The 24,405-nt window shown below is 38.7% G+C and overlaps 1 protein-coding gene across 2 annotated transcripts; it reads left to right on the top strand.

The window, feature by feature from the left end:
* The first annotated feature begins 11 nt into the window (after positions 1–11).
* WARS (tryptophanyl-tRNA synthetase) lies at positions 12–24,065 on the top strand. 2 transcript variants are annotated; one of them, XM_027673967.1, is made up of 12 exons: positions 12–66; positions 744–766; positions 4,194–4,400; positions 5,292–5,499; positions 13,105–13,213; positions 13,680–13,799; positions 14,398–14,580; positions 15,902–16,002; positions 17,247–17,359; positions 18,439–18,612; positions 21,776–21,916; positions 23,601–24,065. In XM_027673967.1, exons 3-12 carry the CDS (start codon positions 4,287–4,289, stop codon positions 23,757–23,759), a joined length of 1,422 nt encoding a protein of 473 aa, XP_027529768.1. In that variant the 5' UTR covers positions 12–66; positions 744–766; positions 4,194–4,286; the 3' UTR covers positions 23,760–24,065. The 2 variants fall into 2 exon arrangements, with proteins under 2 accessions (XP_027529768.1, XP_027529769.1); XM_027673968.1 differs by lacking the exon at positions 744–766 and having other exon boundaries at positions 14–66.
* The last annotated feature ends 340 nt before the right edge of the window (positions 24,066–24,405 follow it).

The raw sequence follows: 24,405 nt of genomic DNA, 5'->3' as shown, positions 1-24,405 counted from the left end.
AGCCGGGAGGCGTGGTAGCCGTGCCGGCGTGGGGGTGATGCAATGGTGGAGAGCGAGGAGCAAGGGGTGAGGAGGGACGGGAGGGAATGGGATATAATGGATGGGGCCGCGGGGACGGACCCTCGCGAGCGGGAGGGGGGCTGACTGGGCAGTCATTGCCGCCCCCGTGAGCGGTGCGAGGCGCCGGGCGCGAGAGGTCTTTGCTGGGCACGTTCCCTCCCTCCCTGTGCGAGGCGTGGATGGGCTGGAGGGCTTTTCCTCCACTCCCTGCGGCCCCTGGGGCTACATCGCCAACGCGTCAGGACAAAATGCCCTTGGAAGGGAAGGGCAGGGTGAGATGTCCAGGCCACTGGAAAACGCGTCCCACCGCGGGAAGGGCAGAGCCGGCCCTGGCCGGGCAGGGTGTGGCAGGGAATGCTGCAGGGCGCTGGGCTCAGGGAACATTGGCGTGCTGGGTGATTTGGTGCAGAGCCTTTCCTGGGCAGCAGCTTTGCTCGTAACAGCTGGTGTATAGTAAAGATTCACAGTGGGCTTTCTTCAGCTGACAATGGTTGAGTGGTCCTCTTGTCATCTTGGGGAATCATCTTACACGCTTTCATTGTAGTTTCATATTTTCATTGGTGTCTGTCATGACTGGGAAGGTAGGTCTTTTATAAAATGCAGACTGTGTTGGAGTACTTCTCAAGGTGTGTTTCTGTGTGGATACTACCTACTTTAATTTCACTTTTTTGTTTTATTTGCAGGAGGCAAAACAGCATCCAGGAACGTAAGTGCTGTTAGACTTACTTCCACATTCTTTCATTTGCTCATGAAAACTTCTTGTGGACTGCTGTGTTACTGTTGTCTTTGGAAGTCTTGATGCACCTTCATAGGATGTTTGTCATGAAAAAGCTCTTCCTAACATAACGTGAAACCCTGCTCTTTAATTCTCGAGTCTCTAACTTACCGAATCAGATTGCAAACAGTGAAAATTATCGTAGGTCTGTGATGGTCATCCAGTGGGAAAGAGAACACTTTTCTGATAACTTTGCCAAGGGTTATTTTTGAGCTTTGTCTCACAATGGTTTAATGTTCTGAAATGGACACAGGAGCCATACCCATTACAGGTTACCTGCATTGCATAGGTAGAAAAGGCACACAAATCTTGGCTTTCAAGTTCACACCATGAAACTGAGGCTTTTAAGTTCATTTTGGATCCTGGTCCCAAATATCCTAATAGCCCATTCTCAAATTCCCATGTACCATTTTTTTACTCCAGATTTGTTTGCCCATGGTATCTGATGTGTCCGGGACTTCTAGTTTTTATAATATCAATAAGAAAGTGAGGAAAAATTCCTGATAAAATGCTGGATATCCAAACATTTATTTTAAATGATTCACAGTTGCATTTATGAATTTCAAAAGATAAAGACCTGTGGTGCACATTACTGAATTCCTGGCTTGAATAGGGACAGTACTGAGGTATATAGAGATAAGTTTTAGGTAGTAGTCAATATGTTTTGCATTTTATAGTCATAATATCTTCATATCTTCTTGCAGCAACTAGATTACTTTTGTTACTTCCTAATGAAAATGCATCTTCATTTGAGATTCTTTGCTTATCTTAAATCCATAATATTCCAGACATTTTAAAGAGTTCTTTCTGGTTAATGCTTTCCAGTATATGTGCTCGGTCTCAGCTGTCATTTCAGCCTTTCTGAGTGGAGGCAATCTATTGGTAAGAATGTCCTTTCAGGGATTAAGTTAAAACACCAAATCACAATCTTTTTTATATATTTTTAAAAATTTGAAGTAAATATAACTGGCATGTTTGTACAGAAAGGGTGTGTGTTAATATTCCTAAACATTTTCTAGTATGTGTTTATTCTACACTTTCTTTTCCACTTAAATATCTTGTACCTATGAAAAAATGGAAAGCACTTATATCCAAATATAAAAAGTTATTAAACTGTAGGAATGCATCAAAGAATTGTTTGATCTGCTTCAAATTAGGTTTTTTTTAATTACACTGTCAAACTGCAAAAAGTCAAGCTTGAAGGGATTGAGATTAGGTTAAAAATTTAAGTATTACTGGTGACACATTAGTCTTATTTTAGTCAATTATGTAATCTAAATATGGTATCAGAGTTAATAGACTAAGCAAATCACATTAGCAAGTGGATGTATACACTTCTCAGTTTTCTCAGGGTATTCAGCTGAAGCTGAAATATGGGAATATTGCAGCTGACTGACAAACAAAGCCTTAATCATAGGTGTGTTTTGGTAACCAGCAAGTTACCAAATTGACCTTCCTAAGTTTACTAGGCAGCTGAAGGCTTTTTACAGTGGCAGTTTAAATATATGCTGTGTAAATATAACCAAGGTTGTGATTAGGCTGATTATTTTGTAGAAGGAAGGCTTTGAAATACTGTGGAACAGCTAAAGCAACTATTACAGGCTTCTGTTTCTTCTTTTTTCCTGTTACCTCATTTTAACAGCCACAGGTTTTATGATGTTCTTCTATAATTCTCTACATGCTTCCCTGTGTACCTTGTTATTGTGATATGTTCTTCCTGAATGGATTGGAGTTAGTTGCAGTTCCACTTACAGTGTTATTTTTCTGACAGATGGTGTCCTCCTTACATATTCGTAACACTTATTTTCTTCTACGTAAATATGACAAGCTCACTATAACCACAACCATAAAAACTCCCTTCCCATTTCAAGTTAATGCTTGTTTGTCCTCAGTTCTCAATATTTAAGCAGCACGATGCTTGAATTTTTACCAAAAGAATATTCAGAGCATATATAGCTCTAAAGACCTCATCATTTTGTATAGAGATCTGCTGAGCATGAATAACTTTTGAAAATAAGGATTTTTTTTAAAATAAGGAATTACGCCTCTGCAGTTGAAATGAGTGTTCACACGTGGCAGGTTGATAACGGGTTCACCAGATTTGTTAGACGTAAATAAAACTCTGGGCTTTTTTCAGAGGTTATCTGAAGACAATTTGTAATTTTAGAAAAATCAGAGGGAGAAATTGCTGCGATACCATTAATTGCTGTGACACCTTTATGGGAGGTATATGTAGTAAGGTATAAGGTAATTCAATGCAATCCATGTTACAGAGGTTTCCTGACTTGCTAATTACTAAGAGGTGTTCAATGTATTCATTAAAATTAAGTACAGCAGAGTTTATTTATAACATTTTAGAAGATAACTGATAAGCCAAAGATCAAGATTTTTCTGCTGTAGAGTGAAAATTATTTTAATGCATTTGGTAATAGAAACTATGCTTATCTAACATTTTAACAGCATTATTTTACTGTGTTAGTCTACTGTAAACTATGCAGTTGTAATTTTGCAAAGTCACAGTCACTGGTAACTAATAGACTGCTAAGAAACTTTCAGATGATGTTATTGTTAATATATAGAACATTGTAGTTGTTAGTCTGGGAGAGAAGCCCATTTGTGGAAGCATGGGCACGCTCTGTGGTAGGAAGCTGCAGTGATCAAGGAATATGTTGGACATAGGAAGACTGCTGTGTTATTAGTCTTATCCAACTCCTCATTTTAAGCCTTCTGCTATTATTTTTCCTGAGTATTTCTGAGAAACACATAGTTCTGCAAATTTACAGCCTATTACTGACCCAAGGATTCTTTGGAAAGCAGCATTTCTCGCTAATCATCAGTGTGTTTGTAACCTGTGGAGGAAGGCCATAAAGAAGATGACTAAGCTTTTCTCTTGTATATCCTTCTTTGGGCTGAAGTACTCTATTACATATACTAAGACAAAATTCTGTATCATAGCTATAAAAATCTCATCATTCAGAATTTGACAGGATATCGGTACAGGAACATTAACTAATCAGGAATCAGATAACCTCTACAAGTTGTTCTGGGATGCTCTGAATCGTACATATATTCAATTACTTTTTCTTTTTCCAGGAATTTGACTTTGAAAAGGTGTTCTAGTGTTAAATATGTAGACAAACAACACAAACAGTGATCTCTAAATTTATTTGTTACTCCTGTTAGTCTTAGTCCATTTCTGTATGAAACCAAAGCTCATTGTGTTAATATCTCCACATTTATCAATTTGATGTGAATAGAATTTGGTATGGAGTCAGTATAGTGTTTATATTCTTATTCTGTTCATCTAATCTTGAAGACTTACACAAAAGAATAAAACACAATACTTTTTGCCCGACAGTTCTCCTTGTTGTTGCTGCTGTTTTGAATCTACAAGCCAAAGAATTGGATAAATTTAGTTGTAACTAAGCAGATCTTTGTGCAGTCTGGCACAATGGCTGATAGTCCGAACTGTGATTTGAAGTCTCTGAGTCCTCTTCAGCTGTTTGAAAGAGTAACTGAACAAGGAGAGAAAGTCAGAGCACTGAAAGCAGGAAAAGCACCAAAGGTATTTTCAATTTCATGTTCTGAACCTGTTCTTTTTCAGTTTAGGTCTGTCTTTGAGTGTTGAAAAATATGATTGTTCTGAGATCTGTTTTGCACTGTGATAAGAAAAATTCCTGTTAAAAATTATTTATGTCCATTTTGTGAACTGTGGCATACCTGGAGCAAGGTAGTCACGAGCAAGAGCAAAGTTTTTACTCTTCTGGTAAGAACATAAGCTTAGAAGTCTGCTTCAGCCAGTTGCCATGCTATGTGGCAGGATCCAAGTAAATTTATATTACTTCCATTCTTCCCTGGTTTTAGATGCTTCATGCAAATCTTTTTCTCCAAGCATTATTGTAGGCATCAGCAAATATGTCTTCCTGTAACTGCACTGACAGTCTCTGGTTAATCTCCCTTAAATTTAGTAATTTGCCATTACTTTTAAGTTCCTTATTCTGTCCTCACTATGTTGGCAAAGAGAGCTCAGTTTTAATACAGGCTCTCTTAGTGTTATTGCCGGAGGGAGTAAGCCTTGAAAAGTGGGAGCTGAATAAAGTGTTGCTCTGTTTATTGCTTGCATGAGATTTTACAGTACCTTTATATTAGAAGGGTCATAATCATAACTTTTTGTTCGAATCTGTCTTCAAATCTGTCAATGAATTGTAATGAATAAATTATTTCCAGGTGAGCCACTAAAAGCATTGTAAAGTAAATTAGATAATAATTTATACTTTATTTATATATCTTAGAAGTTTATGCTTAAAATGTTAAGATGAAAACATTTAAATAAAGACTTAGAGTTTATGAGTGATGCAATTCAAATCAAAGCATGGATGCAGGATTTCGAAAGGTTAAGATATTAATATAATTGTCTATTTTAAGTATGGTAAACAGGTTTTTTTCCTTTATTCAGGATGAAATTGATGCAGCAGTAAGGATGCTATTATCATTAAAACTGTCATATAAAACAACAACGGGACAAGATTATCAGGCGGGCTTGCCTCCAAAAGATCTTGTGTTAATAAACAATGGTACAACTAAAGAAGAGGATGAGGATTTGGTAGATCCCTGGAATGTGCAGACGTCAAACGCTAAAGGCGTGGATTATGACAAGCTCATAGGTATAACTCTTCCTTCACTGCTACTAAGGAATTTTTGTAAAGTGATCCTAATGACCACAGAAACAGCAAGGCATCATAACACATCCTGATCAATACCATCATAGGTAACATTTAATTTATGTCTAATCTTAGCATTCCCATGTGTGAAGAATTTGCTGTAGAAGATGAAAATATCCTAGGTGGGGATTTGCTATGAAAGACTTAAAAATTTTGCAAAGAAATTTAAGTTCAAAATAATGTTTTACTTGCAGTTGGATTTTCGGCATAAGGACTATTATTAGAAGTTGTGTTAATGAAGACACTGTGACTGAGTATCTGCATCTGCAGTGGCTGTGATGCAGAAGAGCTAGAGCCTAGAGCATTTTAGCCAGGCTGTAGGATTCTTTCTGCCATCTCTTCATATCCCTTATGAATTAGGGAATGCAGGAATGATCCAATACTAATGCAGAAGTTTATTAAGTATAATGACTTCTTCAGAAGACACACTAGCAAGCAGCCAAGTGCTGGCTGGAATGGAGGAGTTGCAGCTCACTCAAAAACACGCAGTGTAATGGAAAATGTTTTAGACAGGAGTGTTACAAAACTTGCAAAGTTTTGTAATTTAAGAAATAGAGGTTTAGTTAATTTCCTTATTGGTTTTACAGTTTGCTGTTTTAATAGCTTGTTTGAGTCTAGCATAGAAACAAGTGAGAGAACTATTCATTATTTTTTCTATTTTTCCTTTTTTTTCCATTCTTGTCAATCTTCAATTCACATTTAGTACCTCAGTTGTGCGTTGCTGAGTTCTGCTTAGTAGCTTGTCTCTGACAACAGAGCATACACCCTTATGTGGCAGTAACCATATATTTGCTTTTGGAAGCACAGTTGCTTGTGTCAGCATTCTTTTAACTGATGTTTCTTGTAAGATCGTATCAAATGTATGTGCATGTTGGCTTAGTCTGCAGAAGGTAACAGAAGAAAGAAAAAGTTGGAAAGGGAGAAGTGTGCAAAGAAAAATATAGGTCAGTGGGAGAGAAATAAAAAAATATAATTATTAGAATCTAGAAGTGGACAAGATCTGTCAGCATCTTGCTACATGCATAGGAGTTATAGGGAAGGGGGTTTGTTTTCTTGGGAGAAGGGTTCTGAGTCTTTTAGAAAAGGAAGAGTAGAATACTTGTGTTGGCACAATCTCACGATCTTCCTGCAAATGGCCAACATGACTTCACTGTAAATCAGTTCATGCCCTTTTTTAACTGTGTATGTGTGTATGTATTTTGATATTCCCTAGAATGGTGGGTTAGCCTAAAGAGTTTTTACTGATTTTTTGCTTATTTGGGGAATTTGGTGGATGAGTCATTTAGCTTCTTCTAAGTGATGTGTTGGAAATTTTTCAGAGTAGAATGCTAGCCTAGCCACTTCATGAAGTGAAGCAGTTGCTGCTTGTTATTCATAAAGTTCCTCCTCTTCTTTCCCCATTTTAAAAATAATAATAAAAAAGTCTTGTCCAAGAACTCAACATCTCATAGTTCCTACTGTAAAGGAAACTTTTGTGCAACCTACAATCTGTTTATTTACTAGTGGTGCCAGACAAGTTGCCAGTGTGCTTGTGTTTAATCAAAATAGAAGAAGGGAAAGTGCTAAAAGCACTGTTTTAATTACTATTTGATTAATTAACTACTATTTAATTAATAACTCCTCAAATGATTGTTAAATGTATGGTAACACAACAAAAGACCCTGAAGATATTCTGGGAAGAAAGGTTCTGTTAGCTGAGTACTAGACGTGAACATCCCCAGAAACTTGTCTTTTTTTTAGTGAGCAAAGAGCAGAAGGATGAGTGAAAAAGAGCTTTGCATGCTAACCGTGCTGATAATCCAGTGAGCTGAACATTGCCAAGTGATACAAAATGGTTGAAGTTGGTGGACATTTTTGCAAATCATGTAGTCGGCCCCCTCCTCAAAGCGTAGTCAGCTAGAGCAGGTTGCTCAGGACCTTGTCCAGTAGGATTTTTTTATCTCCAAGGATGGAGGTCACATGACCTTGCTGGGCAGCACATTCCAATATTTGACCAGGTGCACACTACGAAGGTTTTTTGCATATTTAAATGGAATTTCCTCTTTTTTCCGAGTTGTGCTCATTGCCTCTTGTCCTTTCACTGGGCATCAGTGAGAAAAGTCTGGTGTTGTCTTTTTTATTTCTCCTTCACCTTCCCTAATCACATGTTTATATACATTGATAGGATCCCGCCTGAGCCTTCTCTTCCCGAAGCTCAGCAATCCCAGCTCTCTCATCCTCTCCTCCTATGACAGGTGCTCTAAGCCCTTCATCTTTGTGGCCCTCTGCTGAATTCAGACATATGTCCATGTCCTTGTCATGCTGGAGCCCAGGACTTGACCCAATATTCCTCAGTGTGTAATAAAGGGAAAGGATCACCTCCCTTGACATTCCGGCAGCACTCTTCCTTGTTCAACCCATAAGACCTTTGACCTTCCAATGCCACAAAAGTACATTACAGGCTTATAATCAATTCCTTGTCTGTCAGGACCCTGGGACACCGAGGTCCTTCTGCTTTCCTGCCAGTTGGCCCCCTGCCTGTACCAGCGTACAGAGTTATTCCTCCCTAGATTCAGGACTTTGCATTCTCTTTTGTTGAACTTCATGAGATTCTTGTCAGCCTATTTCTCCAGCCTGCAGAGATCCCCCTGAATAGCACCACAGCCATCTGTTGTCTCAGCCACCCCTCCCAGGATTGTTTCAGTTGTGAACATGCTGAGGCTGTACTTTGGGCTCCAGCTGGACTTTGTGCTGTTGATCACAGCCCTTTGAGCTTGGCAGTTCAGCCAGTTTTCAGTTCACCTTGCTGTCTACTTATCCAGTCCAGACTTCATCAATTATCACAGAATCACAGAATATGCCAAGTTGGAAGGGACACACAAGGATCATCGAGTCCAACCCTTAGCCCTGCACAGGACCATCCCCAAGAGTCGCATCATGTGCCCAAGAGAATCATCCAAACGCCTCTTGAACTCTGTCAGGCTTAGTCCTGTGACTATTTCCCTGGGAAGCCTGTTCCAGCACCCAGCCACCCTCTGGGGGAAGAACCTTTTTCTAATATCCAACCTAAACCTCCCCTGACATAACTTGAGGTCATTCCCTTAGTTTCTGTCACTGGTCACCACAGAGAAGAGATCAGTGCCTGCCCCTCCTCTTCCCCTCACAAGGAAGTTGTAGACTGCAATGAGGTTTCCCCTCAGTCTCCTCTTTTCCAGGCAGAACAGACCAAGTGCCCTCAGCTGCTCCTCATACAGCTTCCCCTCAAGCCCTTCACCATCTTTGTTGCCCTCCTTTGGACACTCTCTAATAGTTTAATATCTTTCCTGTATTGTGGTGCCCAAAGCTGCCACAATATTCAAGGTGAGGCCGCTGCAAAGCAGAGCAGGACAATCCCCTCCCTCAACTGGCTGGTGACGCTTTGCCTGATGCCCCCCAGGACATAGCTGGCCCTCCTGGCTGCCAGGGTACTGCTGACTCATATTCAACTTGCCATTGACCAGGACCCCCAGGTCCTTTTCCATGGCACTGCTTTCCAGCATCTCATTCCCCAGTCTGTATGAACATCCAGGGTTGCCCCATCCCAGGTGCAGAATCTGGCACTTTCCCTTGTTAAACTTCATATGTTTGGTGATTGCCCAGTTCTCTGGTTTGTCAAGGTCTCTCTGCAGGGCCTCCCTGCCTTTGAGGGAGTCAACAGCTCCTCCCACTTTTGTGTCATCTGCAAACTTGCTCAGTATCCCTTCCAGTCCTGTATCCAAATAATTTATGAAGATGTTGCAGAGCACAGGGCCTAAGGTGGAGCCCTGTGGAACTCCACTACTGACAGGTCACCAGTCTGATGTTCCCCCATTCACTATTACCCCCTGTGCTCAACCCATGAGCCAATTGCTCACTAACCACATGATGTATTTACCCTGTGAGAGACAGTATCGAAAGCTTTACTGAAATCCAGAAAGATTACATCTGTTGGCTTCCCTTGATCAACTAGGTGGGTTACCTTGTCATGAAAGGAAATCAGGTTTGATAAGCAGGACTTTCCTCTCATGAAGCTGTGGTGGCTGTGACCAGTGACTGTGTTGTCTTTCAGGTGTTTTTCAGTACTTTCCAGAATAATCTTCTCCATAACTTTACCAGGCACTGAAGTGAGACTGACAGGCCTGTAGTTTCTAGGGCCCTCCTTCTTGCCCTTCTTGAAAATTGGGACAACATTCACCAGCTTCCAGTCAGTGGGACCTCTCTGGATTCCCAAGACCACTCAAAAATCATCGAGGAAGTTTTGTGATGACATCAGCTTACCTATGAGATGAGATGGGAGACAGTGTCAAAATCTTTCCTAAAACCTTCCATTCTTGCCTCAGTCATATCATCATAATCCATAATTCCGTCTTCTAGCCTTTCTTCAAGGTAGGATTGGCATTTGCTTTCTTCCAGCCTCCAAGAACCTTTCCCAGTTATCATAACTGGCCTGGGTATTCATTTTCTGTGTGCAAAAAGAACATGCCAATGGCAAAGAGGAAAAATACACAATGAATTTTCAGCAAATGCAAATATGCTTTTGAAAATGGCAGTTCTCAGTGCTTCTTATGTACAGTGAGTTGAAAGCTGTCTTTTGGTAAAAGTTGGAACACCAGAGATGAAAAGCACACTAGGAAATTCTTAAAAGCTTGTTAGGGAGTGGAGATTGTGTCCTTGTCAGAAGCTGTTTAGGAAGGCAGATTCTTTGTGAATAGAGAGCCTAAAATGTTTTGAACATTCAAATAGGAGGAAATAGGTCGGGGAAAACTACCCATTTTCTTAACAGGAAAAAGGAAGATGGGCAAAGAAAAGGGAGTTGTGCAATCTGGGAATGTTTAATAAAGTTATTTAGGCATTTCCAGTTAAGTGTTCTATATATCAGAGAGCTTTTAATCGCTCTTTACAACAGTACGCAAAGATTTCTGGGATGGCTAGTCCCAGTTAATCTGGGATATTCTTGTTTTTCTGTTTCTGTAAGATTAGCCTCTTAGCACAGTTGCTATTGTGCTGAATCAAACATTTTCATGCTCATTTGGTCTCTTTTTAGCATTCATTCAGATTATAATTATTTTTTCCATTTTTGTAATGCATTTTATTTGATTGGAAGAACCATTCAGTAATTAAGGCTTACTTAGGAGAAACACTCGGAAAACATAGGGATTAAAATTGTCTTTGCTGAATCGTGTATCAACATTTATGTTTTTTAGTGACATTTATTTTAATGGCTCCATGGATGAGCCAGTGCTTCCCTTTTATGATGTCCTGCTTGATTCACCTGGAGTGAATGAAAAGCTGTAAGCAGGAACTTGTTTCCCATTGCATAATAGTGTAGACACCATGATGAGTGGTATGGTTGACACACCTGAGGGACAGGATGCTATCCAGAGGAGGCTGGACAAATTTGAGAAGTGGGTCCATGTGAACCTTATGAGGTTCAATGCAGCCAAGTGTAAGGCCCTTGCACCTGAGTCAGGGCAATCCCAAGCACAAATACAGGCTGGGTAAAGAATAGATTGAGAGCAGTCCTGAGGAAAAGGATTTGAGGGTGTTGGTAGATGAAAAGCTGGACATGACCTGGCACTGTGCACTCACAGCCTAGAAAGCCCAACAGCATCCTGGGCTACATCAAAACCAGCGTGGCCAGGAGGTTGAGGGAGGTGACTCTGCCCCTCTGCTCCTTGTGAGACTCCACCTGGGGTACTACATCCACCTCTGGAGCCCTCAGCATAAGAAAGACATGGACCTGTTGGAGCAGGGCTGATCAGAGGACTGGAGCACCACTTCTGTGAAGACAGGCTGAGAGAGTTGGGGTTGTTCAGCCTGGAGGAGGCTCCAAGGAGACCTTATAGCCCCTTCCAGTACCAAAAAGGGCTACAAGAGAGATGGAGAGGGACTGTTTACAAGAGCTTAGAGTAACAGGACAAAGGGAAATGGTTTCAAACTGAAAAAGGTTAGATATTGGGAAGAAATGCATTACTGTGGGGGTGGTGAGGCACTGGCACAGGTTGCCCAAAGAAGCTGTGGGTGCCCCATCTGTGGAAGTGTTCAAAGCCAGGCTGGATGGGGCTTTGCACAACCTGATCTAGTGAAAGGTTGAAGGTTGGACTAGATGACATTCAAAGGTCATACAATCACAGAATGGTTTGTGTTGGAAGGGACCTTAAAGATCATTTCTAGCCTCCCTGACATGGGCAGGGACACCTTCCACTAGACCAGGTTGCTCAAAGCCCCATCCAACCTGGGCTTGAAGGCTTCCAGGAATGGGGCATCCACAACTTCTCTGGTCCATTCCAACACAAACCATTCAGTGGTTCTATGATAATATGCCCAATTTTACCTCGCATTTAGTAATTAATTCCTACTAACTTCAAGTTTAATGACTATATACAAAGCCTTGTAATAACAAGCACTTCTCAAATAAATTGAAACGGGCATAGAGGGTCTGGAACAGCAGAAATGCTTATGTCCAAGTTGATCTTCAAATTAGATGCATCACCACTCCTCTGTCAAGACTGAGCCAGTCTTTCAGTGTGGGTTTCGGTTTTTTGTTTGTGAAAGGCTGCAGTGAATAGTTTAAATAACAAAACAAAAACCGGTTCACATAACAAATATAAACACACATCCCCATTTTCAGCCAGAGTCTAGGAGAGGAACTGCTTCTTCCATGAAGATATGTGTCTTATAACCATGAAATTTGCCAGTGTAATCTGTCTTTAATAAGGTAGTTGGAATAGATGGATCTGGGTATTCGTCTTTATGTCCAGAGTCTCTGTTTTGTTCTCTTGAATACTTTGGCATTTCCAATAATTATTAGTGCAATGTTGAATAGAGCAGAATAGTAGCAAAGAGTAGATTTTTGTATGGATTTTTTTGAACAAGTCTAAGTCATAGAGCATTGACCCGCTTATTAGGGTCCAGGAATTATGGAGAATAGGAAAAATACTGCTATTTCACTCTATCACAACCTTTCCTCAACCACCAAGTTGTCTTACTTCATTGCCATGAAGAGCATTATTGCAAGCCTCTTGAGGGGACCAGTGTCTGTAATCATATACATATTAAAGAAGAATTGAGTTTGCAGAAGGGTTTGGGGTTAGGAAGTGAAAGACCATGTGGTCTGAGCAGAAAATTTAGACATCAAGAGAAAAATATTCAGAGCCTCAAAGGCATTTTCATCCCATGGCTTAGAGAGGCCAAGTTATTGACCTAAATGTGTTTCTTTAGCACAGTTTTTTGCTTGGAATATCAATACTTCTGCTGTAAGGACACTACAGTTGCAATAATGCATGGATGGAGCAATATTACATGTGAATGGACTGGGCCTCCTAGCATAGAGTTAGTACTGGAGATGTCTGTTGGGACTTCAGGCAAGAGTCAGGAAAATCTAGCCATTACCTGAGGCTTGAAGAAGGAGATGTGTTTTTAGCCATTACCTGAGACTTGAAGAAGGAGATGTGTTTTTAACTTAACCTGCATTGGTGTGCCCTTGGTAATCCAAAATCTGTAGCTATGCTGTGCTTATTTTTTTTTTTTTTTAACATTTTATGATTATAGTTCGGTTTGGCAGCAGTAAAATCAACACAGATCTGATCAATCGAATAGAAAGAGCTACTGGGCAAAAACCTCACCATTTTCTACGTAGAGGAATCTTTTTTTCTCACAGGTAAGTTTTTCTTGTATTAAAATTGTGGCCTGTGGCAGGTAGCACATTTCAGATAAGTGCATGAGCATGGTTTGGGGCACAGCCTCCACCAGAGGTCAGCCAAGTTGGTTGTTTGGACCTATCTGGGAAATGATTCCTAGCTGTTTTACTAGGCCTTAGAGGTTATTATCCAATGAAGTGATTTTAAAACTTGCACAATTTTCGTTTTAATTTCCAAAATTAAATTTTAATTTTTAATTTAATTTTTCTTTGAGGACTTTTTCCCCCGTGGGGACTGAAGGAGACAATGCTTTTCTGAAATTAAAAATGAGGAAACTTGAACTTTATTTCTAGGACACTTAACATACTATATTTTATTTATAAAAGTGTTTGGCTTTGAAAGCACTCAGATTTTGAGTAGAAGCTTTTTGCTGTGGGTGTTTTCTTCCTAAACAGTTGAATCATGTTTTCTCTATTCCTTCTTTAGAGATATGGACCAAATACTCGATGCTTATGAAAATAAGAAGTCCTTTTACCTCTATACAGGCAGAGGACCATCATCTCAGGCAATGCATGTTGGTCATCTTATCCCATTTATGTTCACAAAGTAAGCCATTTCTACCATTTGTATTAATCAAAGTATTTTTTTCCGAAGGAAACACTGAACATGGTTTAGGAAACTGCCAATAGGATACATTGCAAGGAGTTCTGATTATGTGAGGTGAATATTAATAAACTTAATTCAGTCTTACTCTTTCACTAAAATGATCATAATCCCTGCATCACCATGCAGCCCCTTTCCTTGTTCCATTAGCCCCGTGGCACTCCTTAGAATTTTTGTTGTTCTCAAAAACAAGATGAGACTCAGTAACATTACTCTGTAATGTGGTGCCTGCAGCAGCAGGACACAGAGAGTGGGGCTCAAAAAGCTAAAGCCTCTTTGAATTCTGGTTCCATGACAACTGGTGACTGCTGTCATATGTACAGGAAACAATAAGTGCGAGGCTTTTTTCCAGGTAAAATGTAATTATAATCTCTATAAAATGTTATATCTGCTCACATAAACATAATTGCATATGCATACAAAGGAAAGAGAAGCAGATCTCTTCATATATTTTTATTTAAATACATAAAAATGTTTTATCTGTGTGACTTACATCTTCATATTAACTTATTTTGAGATAAAATCTCTCTTCTTCTATTAGGTGGCTGCAAGAAGTATTTGATGTTCCCTTAGTTATACAGTTAACTGATGATGAGAAATACCTTTGGAAGGACATGACAGTTGAGAAGGCATATGAATATGCTAAAGAAAATGCAAAAGACATCATTGCATGTGGTTTTGACATCAATAAAACCTTTATATTTTCGGATTTAGACTATTTAGGGTAAGTATAAATTTCTTTAGGATATTTTTATGAAAACAAAGGTGTCTGGATTTTCTCTCCAATTCTGACAGCTGACAATGTTTTAATGAATGTATCTAAATTTGAAAGCTTCAAGACAAGTCTTATAACACTTAAAATAGAAACATATTACTTTTTCTGCTGTCTTAACTTTTTAAATGTACTATTGTCATTCTCCTGAATAACATATGAACAAATACTTGTGTGTGCAGTGCTTAAATTATGAAAAATATATTAAACCAGTTAAAGTGAAAATACCTAAACAACCAAGAAACTTCCAGATTGTTGTTTGGTTGGGGTTTTTTTTTAAGATGGCATCAAAATCTTTCAGGTGCATTTACACTTTGTCTGCATTAACAGAAGGCATTGCAGAAACTTGTTGTGGTCAGTTATTTTAATAATACAGCATAAGAATTATTCAGTTAAGTTTAAAGAAGACTTAAGAAAAATAAATTGTTATTGAAAACTGCCATCTCAGAAGGAAGAAGTTTTATGGCAGAGTTCAGAACTGAATCTGTGGGCTTTGCTCTTCCATGTGGGGTGATGAGCTTCCTTAAAGACTTGGATGAGAGAATATATGTTTTAGAGACAAACAGTGTAATGTACAGCACCAGAACATGGAGCCTACAAAACAGTTTTGCATCTTTTCACCCCCCTGAGTTTCCTGTCTTAGCAAAGTTGTGTTAACACTGACCCAGTGGCTGAAGGAGGGCAGGTGAGAACTCCTGTTTCTTTTGCTTCAGCTCCTCAACAGAAGTTAAAAAGGAAGAAGTTGCAGAGCTACTTTTGATTTGGAAATGCTGCTGCTGTGTTTAGTGACAGAGAAAGTCCAACTAGGGAACTTATCCTGTAGAAAATTAGAATCTGGAAGATTTGAGCTACCATTCCTTCAGGAAACAGCAGTGTCCTGTGTGGGATACACACTGAGGATACCAAGCAACACAGAAGACATGATCTCCTTCAGTTGCCTGAGTTCACAGAGAAAAATAAGTAAACTTCAGGCTCCATGAGGCATTTTGGCACCATTTCCAAATATAAATATTTCTGGATTTAGACAGTTACTCATGAAAAAAAATATTTGTAGTAAATGTTGGGGAAAGGGAAGAACAAATTAAACTTTCAAGGGTTAAAATTCCTGTTTGTAAAAAATTCTCTAATTATTATCTTAATGGGCCACGAGAAGTCTGAAACTATGAGATTTAATCCTGTAGTGTTTTTGACATTCTCATCTTTTGTAGTCAAAGTTTCTACATCCACTTTTTTGCTCTTCTCATTTGATTTTTCCACTTTTTTTTCCTCATAGGGCAAGTCCTGGATTCTACAAAAACATTGTCAAGGTTCAGAAGCATGTTACCTTTAACCAAGTAAAAGGAATCTTTGGCTTTACAGACAGTGATTGCATTGGTAGGAAATCAAATGAATTACGAGAAGCAATGCTTACTTTCACTTTTGATGGAGCTATTTTAAGTAATAGTTTAAGGAGATTAGTACTGCATTCATGGAACAGGCAGAAAAAGCAAGAAGATCATGTTTCTAGGCTGATTCTGATTCTATGATATTATTGTGGTTCCTTCAGAATAGAAAATCTTTACAGTGAAATTTCTAGCATGATATTTACCTTTTTGGCCTTAGCAACAGCAAAGTACAAAACACTGATGTCGAAGGGTTTGAAATAGAGAGCTACTTTTTCTTTTTTGTTTTTTTTTCTTACAGTGACTGCAGCTATAGTCAGTTATGTCTCCTAGAAATTTCTATGCCAAATTTTCAGAAAAAGTTTCATTAATACACATAGGCATTTACACAGATGAAAAAGTGTTAGGGAGCACTGAAAAGCCTAATTATCAAGGTGCTGGGTAACTACTGTCTTCCATTTACTTCACTACAATTACAGATTTCTGTCACATTGGCAAAAAAAAAGATTCTATGTAAAGATGTCATTAAATCCTTGGTGTTCCTGAGCACTAACATCATTTTTGTCCAGTAGTTATGCCAGTGACAGCTTTTCAGCCTTCCCTGTAACCAAGGATCAGATTTCTACTTGTTTTAACAGTTCTCATAAAAGTCAGTATTGTGATAATGACTTCATTACATGCTTGCAAAGTCTACTATTTGCTCTCTCTTCTGACAGGATTTTGTTCAGGGAAGGATATTGGCCATCCTGTGATTAAGCACTATATAAAAAAGAAAACTAGACACATCTGAGATGCTTCCTGAGTCCAATGTGAACATAGCAATGATTCTAAGGTCTTAGAGGGAAGCTTGCCTGATAAATGACTCTGTAACCATTCTCTCACAAAGAGGAAAAAAAGCAGGTCTGAGTGATGACATAGTCAATTGTATTTCTGGAAAGGGTAGATAGTTCAATGATGAAGAGAGTATGCAGTGAGGAACTATTTCTGAAATCTTTGTGGTCACATCTTGCCTTTTGTCATTGGTTTCTATGTCAGTTGAAGGTTTGTTGACATCACAAAAGGTAAAGAGGAGAAAGTTTCCTCATGTAAGGCAACATTGCTTGATAAAGATAGATCTTGGTCATGAAGTGAGTATGCAGATGGTTCACTTGTGCATTTTAGATGTTTCAAAAAGCTCTCTCTATTTATCACAACTTACGTTGGCTGATTAGCTTTTCCAAACATGCTGTTTTCTAGGTAAGATCAGCTTTCCTGCTATTCAAGCTGCCCCATCCTTCAGTTCATCATTTCCACAGATCTTCAATGGCAAGGAGAACATTCAGTGTCTTATCCCATGTGCTATTGATCAGGTAAGAAAACCATATTACTTTTTTAGGTTTTCATGGATTTGGTTTTGTAATGTACCATTCAAGCTTCGTGGTGATATCTCAAAGCATCTGTAAAACATTCCTGCAAGCACCTTTCTGGGATAGAAACTGGAAGACCTAAAAGATGAGAAGACAAAGGCTTAACCCAACATTCATGTATTCATGCATTACTACTTTTTGCCACTCTTGGATCTCTCAATCTCTACTCAATTCACACTGAGCTGACATCTATGAAAGCAAAGACAGTAACATCTATGCAAAAACATACTAACATGGTGGTAGGAAGAAACTTTTGTTTCCTAGTCTCCATGGTAACTAGGACAAGATGGAATGAGCTCAACTGGCAGCATAAGAGATTTCTGTTGAACCATGGGGGAAAAACCTTCTCTCAGTAAGAATAAGGAAGCATTGAAGTAGTTTGCCAGAAAGGCTGCAGAACCTTAACAATTCAGATCTGGAAGATCTGGGGAGCTGGAAGAACATCAGACACAAATGACAGTAATAGAGTCTTTACTTTAAATAAGTACTGTTTCTAGGAATCAAATCCTGCACTGTCTGACTCTTTAGCTATGTTAGTCACAGGGAAGTCACTGGAAGATGATGTAAGCATATTCACCAGCCGCAATATTATGTAGTAATATCACAGTTGATTTAAGTCACATCACTGTGACAGAGCACAGCACTGCCAGCTTCATCACTGATTTAGTTCAGATTCTCTACTGGTTATTAAAATGCTTTGGGAGGAAGCTTGCATCTTAGTCTGCATCCATCTCCAGGCATACTAAGCATAGTTTCCACAACTATTTGAATTCATGTAAAACTTTGTAAATATGCCTATTACTTGAAGGAATCAGAGTGTACAGCAAAACTACGGAAAAGAAAAAAAGGGATTTTGTTTGTTGTTCCTCTGAATGAACTAGATTGGAAGTAGGTTCTGAAACATTTCATGGCTTGGTCAGTTTTTCGTTTTTTGACGTCACCTCTTAAGGCATGAATGAGTCATCACTAATCAGTTTTCAAAGTATGTTTTTCAACTTTATTCTGTGCTTTTATTGTTTTAGGATCCTTATTTTAGAATGACACGGGATGTAGCACCTAGAATTGGACAGCCTAAACCAGCCTTACTTCACTCAGTCTTCTTCCCAGCCTTACAAGGAGCCCAGACCAAAATGAGTGCTAGTGACCCAAACTCCTCCATCTTCCTCACTGATACACCCAAACAAATCAAGACAAAGGTAAGGACCTGGAAAACCTGATAGCACAAAGCTTTTTAACAAAAAGGAGTGGTGGTCATAGAATCATTTAGGTTCAACCATAAACCTAACACTGCCAAGTCCACCACTAAACCATGTCTCTAGGTACTGTATAAATATAAATAGTCTTCAGTTTCATCCAAAAAAAGTGCTGCAGATTTTGGCCCACATGTCCCAGAGACAATGCTCTCCTTGCCTGACACTCCCTTCATATCCTTGCCAGTTGTCTGACATTACCTTCAGTGGTCCTCACAGTTACAGCAGTTTTTTAGTGTTTTATTTGAACATATCTGGATCCTTTTTCCCATACATTTCATGGCAAAACATCTTCAGGAATTGGCCAAGTTATGCAAATTTAGCTAGACTATCAAATATGATCTTTTGCCTTGCCAGCTAGTCTGACAGTACAAACATTATGTTTGTTTTTCTGGTATCTGCAGAGCAGTGGTGTAAGAATAAGAGCTGTGGAGGCTCCTGCTCTTAATATAAATATTATGTTGCCATAGTTTTGAAATCTTAACAGGCCATAATGTAAACCTAATAAACAGCTCTTTCTCTTGACTTCCTCTCCATGCTGGGAGCACCAAACCTTGCACAGTGTCAGTTACAACACAGGTCAGACCTTTCCTGCTGCTTGGGAATCTACTTCTGCCAATTCACAAATAAATATTATGTTGAATTGAGTTTTAGAAGGGATATTTTTTCCTATCTGAGTGTATTCCTAATGCCTTTTCAAGTTCAAAGGAAGATCCCTCTTATCTGGTGTCAGAGGATTAGTTTGTAAAAGATTCATCTGTGGTTTGGTATTTAAAGAAAAGGAAAATCAGTCTTTGGGAAAGGATTTATAGGCATGATACCCAGACATGAAATAACTGTCAAAACAAGAAGAAAATATGTATATGTAGTTTCTGCTGGGGAAGCTTGGATTAATTCTTTTATGGTTGACAAACCTGTGTATAGGTCAGATTCTTCTACAGCCATCTATAATGATTCATTCTCTTTTGTAGAAACTGATTAAACAGTATTGTTGTTCTTCATGTGTTTGGATTATAATAATTCCAGTTTATTTGCACAGTTACAGAGTTGCTTTAAAAAAAAAGCTGTGATTTCAGAATATAGTTAATATGGTTAATGGTTATATTGGTAATGTTCTTCCATGTGTTTTTTCCTGGCAAGTAGCTTGTAATCTGCAAAGAGATCCAAGATGCTTCATGTCCAGTTCATAAGTCCTAATTCTGCTGTCTTTAAACTACTTGAAAATATAACAAAATAATCCTAGCTACTTAGATTATGAAAGGTATAAAGAAAAATCGTGAACGTGATGAAAACTGTTGAGTAATAAAGGACAAACTGAGATTTATTTCAGCCTCTGAAGCCCATGAGAAACAAGTCTTTTGGAAATAGAGCTTGAGTGAAAGACCAAATATTGTTACAGGCAATAAATAAAAAAATAGAGTATGAAAGATGACTTCTGGTCATGGATGACGGTTGAAAAGAGAGTGGTACTGCTGCATAAAAAAAATTTACTGCATACAGCGTTTTTCGGGTTACTGGTACATTGCTAAGTAATGAAGTTCAGAACTTACAGGTAATATAAGATGAAAAATCACTATATATTGGGAAAGATTGGGAAGCTTCTGGGTAATCCAAGGAGATGAATGGCAACATTTTAATAAACTATTCTTATTCCACCTATCAGCAAATTACAGCTCAATTACTTGTTAGTTTTCCTGGAAAGTGCTATTTAGATTCTACATCTGTAGATGTATTCAAGCATTCAGGGAAATTACGTGCAAAAAAAATCGGTAAAATCACTGTAGATAACTCATTGAAACCCTCAGCCAATTAGTAGGTGCCAGAATATGTAAAAAAAAAATGAACTTGAGATTACTATGGGAAACATTTTGTGTAAAACAACAATGTGCGTTCACCTGATCGAGAGGAAAAACTGTAGAGATGAGGAACATTGAAAAAAGTTCATACAGACTTAAAATCTACTAAGGAGAGAGGTCAATTCAGAACAGTATGTAAAAACTTAGTTTTATAGATGCTGAGACAGCTATTCAGGCTGTCCTACAACATAAGAATAGATGTAATGTGGCAGATGGCAGTTCACTTTCTTAAAATATTCATCAGTGCATTATTTTTGATTGTAATTTGTTGCCACAAGACATCATCTGTAACATGGTGGTTAGAGAGATTCAAAAAAGTGCAAAAAATCACTAGACAGTCACACAGATAGTAGGAATATTCATAAACTGTAAATATATAGCAGCTCCTAGATACCAGAACTAAAAACAAAATCTACTTCGTATGCAAATGTGTTTCTTGGCAGGTTGATTATGCTATCTGAAAAGATACAAGAGCCAAATTGAAAGCTCAGCATATGTTCAAAAAATACTTTTTGCCCTCCTCTTAGCAATTTATTCTCTTTGAATTTGTAGGAAGATTAGCATCCTCAGAATTCTACATATGTATAAATATATAAAATAGGCTGGTGTCCTCAGAATTTACTGGGAATGGGATTAGCAAGTACATCTGTTCACAGTACAGTTCATCTGCCTATAGGAAACTGCTTAAAAAGACAGGGAGGATGTCAGCAAATATTCCATTTTTAGGCTGAACAACTGGGCATTGGTCTGATTTTAGGCATTCTAGACGGTTTTGTAATCTTTGCTTTCTCTTGTTTTCCTTTTATAGCAAAAGAGGAGATTAGGTTCTCTTTAGGATTTCTTCAGAATTTTCCATGCCTCCTTCATCCTTTCAAAATTAATTTCTTGATGAAGTAAATATCTTTTCTTACATGAAGTACATTTCCTGCAAGCACAAATTCTGTCCAACGGACAACAGCTTCAGCAAAAGGGACTTAAAACTTTTTAGACTGAATCTTGAGTGGATTATTTTTAATTTTCGCTTCATTTTTGTACTGATTATTCAGTCTGAGGTATATGTGTGTAGCCATTTTTCCCTGATGGGTTCTGATGATCTCCTTTTTTCAGTCCTGAGGCTCTGCATTATCTTGTCCCACTCACCCTTCAGTTAGTCCTTAATACAGTATCTGGAGGATCATGATACACCTCTGTTTACAGTAAAGTAATCCAGCATTTAATAGAAATTATACCATAGCATCATCATATTGTTTCAGATTAACAAGCACGCCTTCTCTGGAGGCAGAGATACTATTGAGGAGCACAGGAAGTACGGAGGGAACTGTGACGTTGACGTGTCTTTTATGTACCTGACATTCTTCCTGGAAGATGATGACAGGCTCGAACAACTGAAGCAGGTAAGTAGCCAAATTGGAGTGTTGTTCATTCCCTACTGTGAGGACAAAGCTGTAACTCAGCCCTCAACAAAGCTGTGACTGAGTCCTCCTGGGAACCTTCTCCAGGAAGGTAATTCTGGTGTTATTGTTGTTCTCTCTATCCCTTGCCAAGCTTCAGTATTAGTATTTGTTTGTTTGCAGTGTTCTTTCTCACAGGCCAATCTATCTCTTCTTAAAAAAAAAAAAAAATCCCTAGTATTTTCATAAGCATCTCCAACACTGTATAGGACAATATCTTCCCTACCTTTCAAGTTAGGCCACCTTAGGATAAGTGTTGTTTTAATTGTATAATACGCTCTGCCTGTTCTTTATTGCAAGGCACTCAGCAAAACTAGAAAAGCTCATGTCTAAAGCTTGCTGGTTTATTATTTTTTCTTATCATCACAGGAAATGGGATAGCTCTGAGGAATTGATTCATTGATCCCAAGAAAAAACTGCTTCATATAAGTTGCATTTTCCTTAAACCTATCTGGCAGACTTCTGTCCCCAGGGTTTGATAGCAAGACATTTCACTTCTCTTCATCACCAATACTAGATGATGTGTGTTCTCTGGAAGGCAGTAGATAACACCCATGTCACATTGGTTTGTCGGCTTTCTCCTGCTGGGAACAGCTGCAACAAAGTTGAGAGCTGCAGATTCTTCTCCAGCCTCCTACTCTTACCCACACAAGAGCAGGGTTGGATAGGTACTAATTCCCATGCAGGCTGTTGTAAATTCCTTATGGAAATCTGGAGCACATTTGACTTAACAAGCTTCTTTTCATTAGTCTCCAGCCACTGCAACAGTATCAGCCTAACTCTGCTGCAGAGCACAAAGCCTGGCCCACAGCTTGCAGCTCACTGCAGTGGTGCCTCAGAACCTGATTAGAAAATGTGAACTCGCTGATTATGGTGGCATTAGTGGAGCAGTTTCAGTTATGGCACCAGAGGAAGCTTTCAGGCCCAAAAACACACTGAAATTGCAATTCATTTAATTCTGGTTAAAAGACTTTACTGTTGCTGAGTAGCACCTTGAATAGGTGTTACAAATTACTTGATGACATGGGGATGTAAGATTATCATGTTTATTGTCATTTCAAATCATGGTTTAACTGCCTCAGCCGTGGTTTCTAGCTCTTAGTCTGTGCTTCTAGCTAAAGCATTTCAGTATCAGAGCAATGGAATGAATTCCCAGCTGTGAATATGACTATTGGTGTGAACATAGATTCTGAGTGTCTTTGCTGTAAAAAGGATATTTCAATCACATCTAATCTCTTATCCAAATGTAATGAGGAAAAAAAATAAGAATTTGTACCTCACATTGCAAAAAACAGCTTAGAGTGACTGTTTATTTGAACTGGGATTCTGGGGAGGAAAATAAGCAGTTTCCTGCAAGTAATTACAGGATTTCCGAGTTAAACTTGTGAAAGAAGCTTATTCAGTCCATATAATAACTTATGAAAATGCCCAGCTGCCTTAATCTTTTCAAAGGCAACAAGCAATTTTGCAAGTTGCATCTTCAGAGTGATACCACATAATCCTCTAAGGCATGTGCTTATTTTTAAGACATCCATCTATTTGCTGGGATGAGGCTTTTAAAGAAATACTGGTCACTGAGTCTTTTTGTGAATAGCACCATGTTTAGCCACCAACACTTTCTTGACAGGCCTACACCAGTGGGGAATTGCTCACAGGGGAGCTGAAGAAGGTACTTATTGAAACAATGCAGCCCTTGATAGCAGCTCATCAAGAAAGGAGGAAGCAGGTCACAGATGAAGTTGTGAAGCAATTCATGACTCCACGGAAGCTAGCCTTTGAATTTTGAAGAAGTGTGTATGTAATTTAGCACTTGATAATGCAAAACCAAGTAACTGTTGTCTTCTGTTGTATGTCACGACCCTCTAGTTATGTACAGCCTGTAATCAGTGTTATAAATAGTGCTTTTAATGAGTTAATTATCATGAACAGCAAAGTACAGAAAAAGCTTAAAATTGTACCTATTTAAAATCAGAATATACAAGACAGAATTGATCAGTCTTGCAGAAAAGCATGTATGTCAGCACAGCATTGTATTTAAATGTATTTCATGTTGAAAATATAAATAAAATTTCCATTTGATGATAAAGGCTAACTTGGAAATTGTTTTAAATGTGTTAGTAAGAGGTCATATCTCAAACTAGTAAGTAGTAGCTCCATTTTCTTTTGTACTGTGTACCTTGGTTTACTAGACTGCATGTTCTTTTGGGCTACTGGGAACGTGCTGCACACAAAAAGCTAGTTAATGTTACAAAGTGGGATGAGTACAGAAAGAATGGACATCTGTGAGTTGAACACAGGAGAAAGAATATCAGTCTTGTTCTGCTGTTATCTTCCTCTTTGATCTTGGGCAAGTTGCAGAAATCTCACTTTACTTTTGTTTCTGCTGCTGTTTACTGATCTGAGTGCCTCTGGAGAGAGGAGGTTATCATGAG

Source organism: Neopelma chrysocephalum, unplaced genomic scaffold (genome assembly GCF_003984885.1).
Source record: "Neopelma chrysocephalum unplaced genomic scaffold, ASM398488v2 Primary Assembly neopelma1_24, whole genome shotgun sequence".
NCBI classification, from domain to species: Eukaryota; Metazoa; Chordata; class Aves; order Passeriformes; family Pipridae; genus Neopelma; species Neopelma chrysocephalum.
This window is presented reverse-complemented; position numbering and strand designations above follow the sequence as displayed.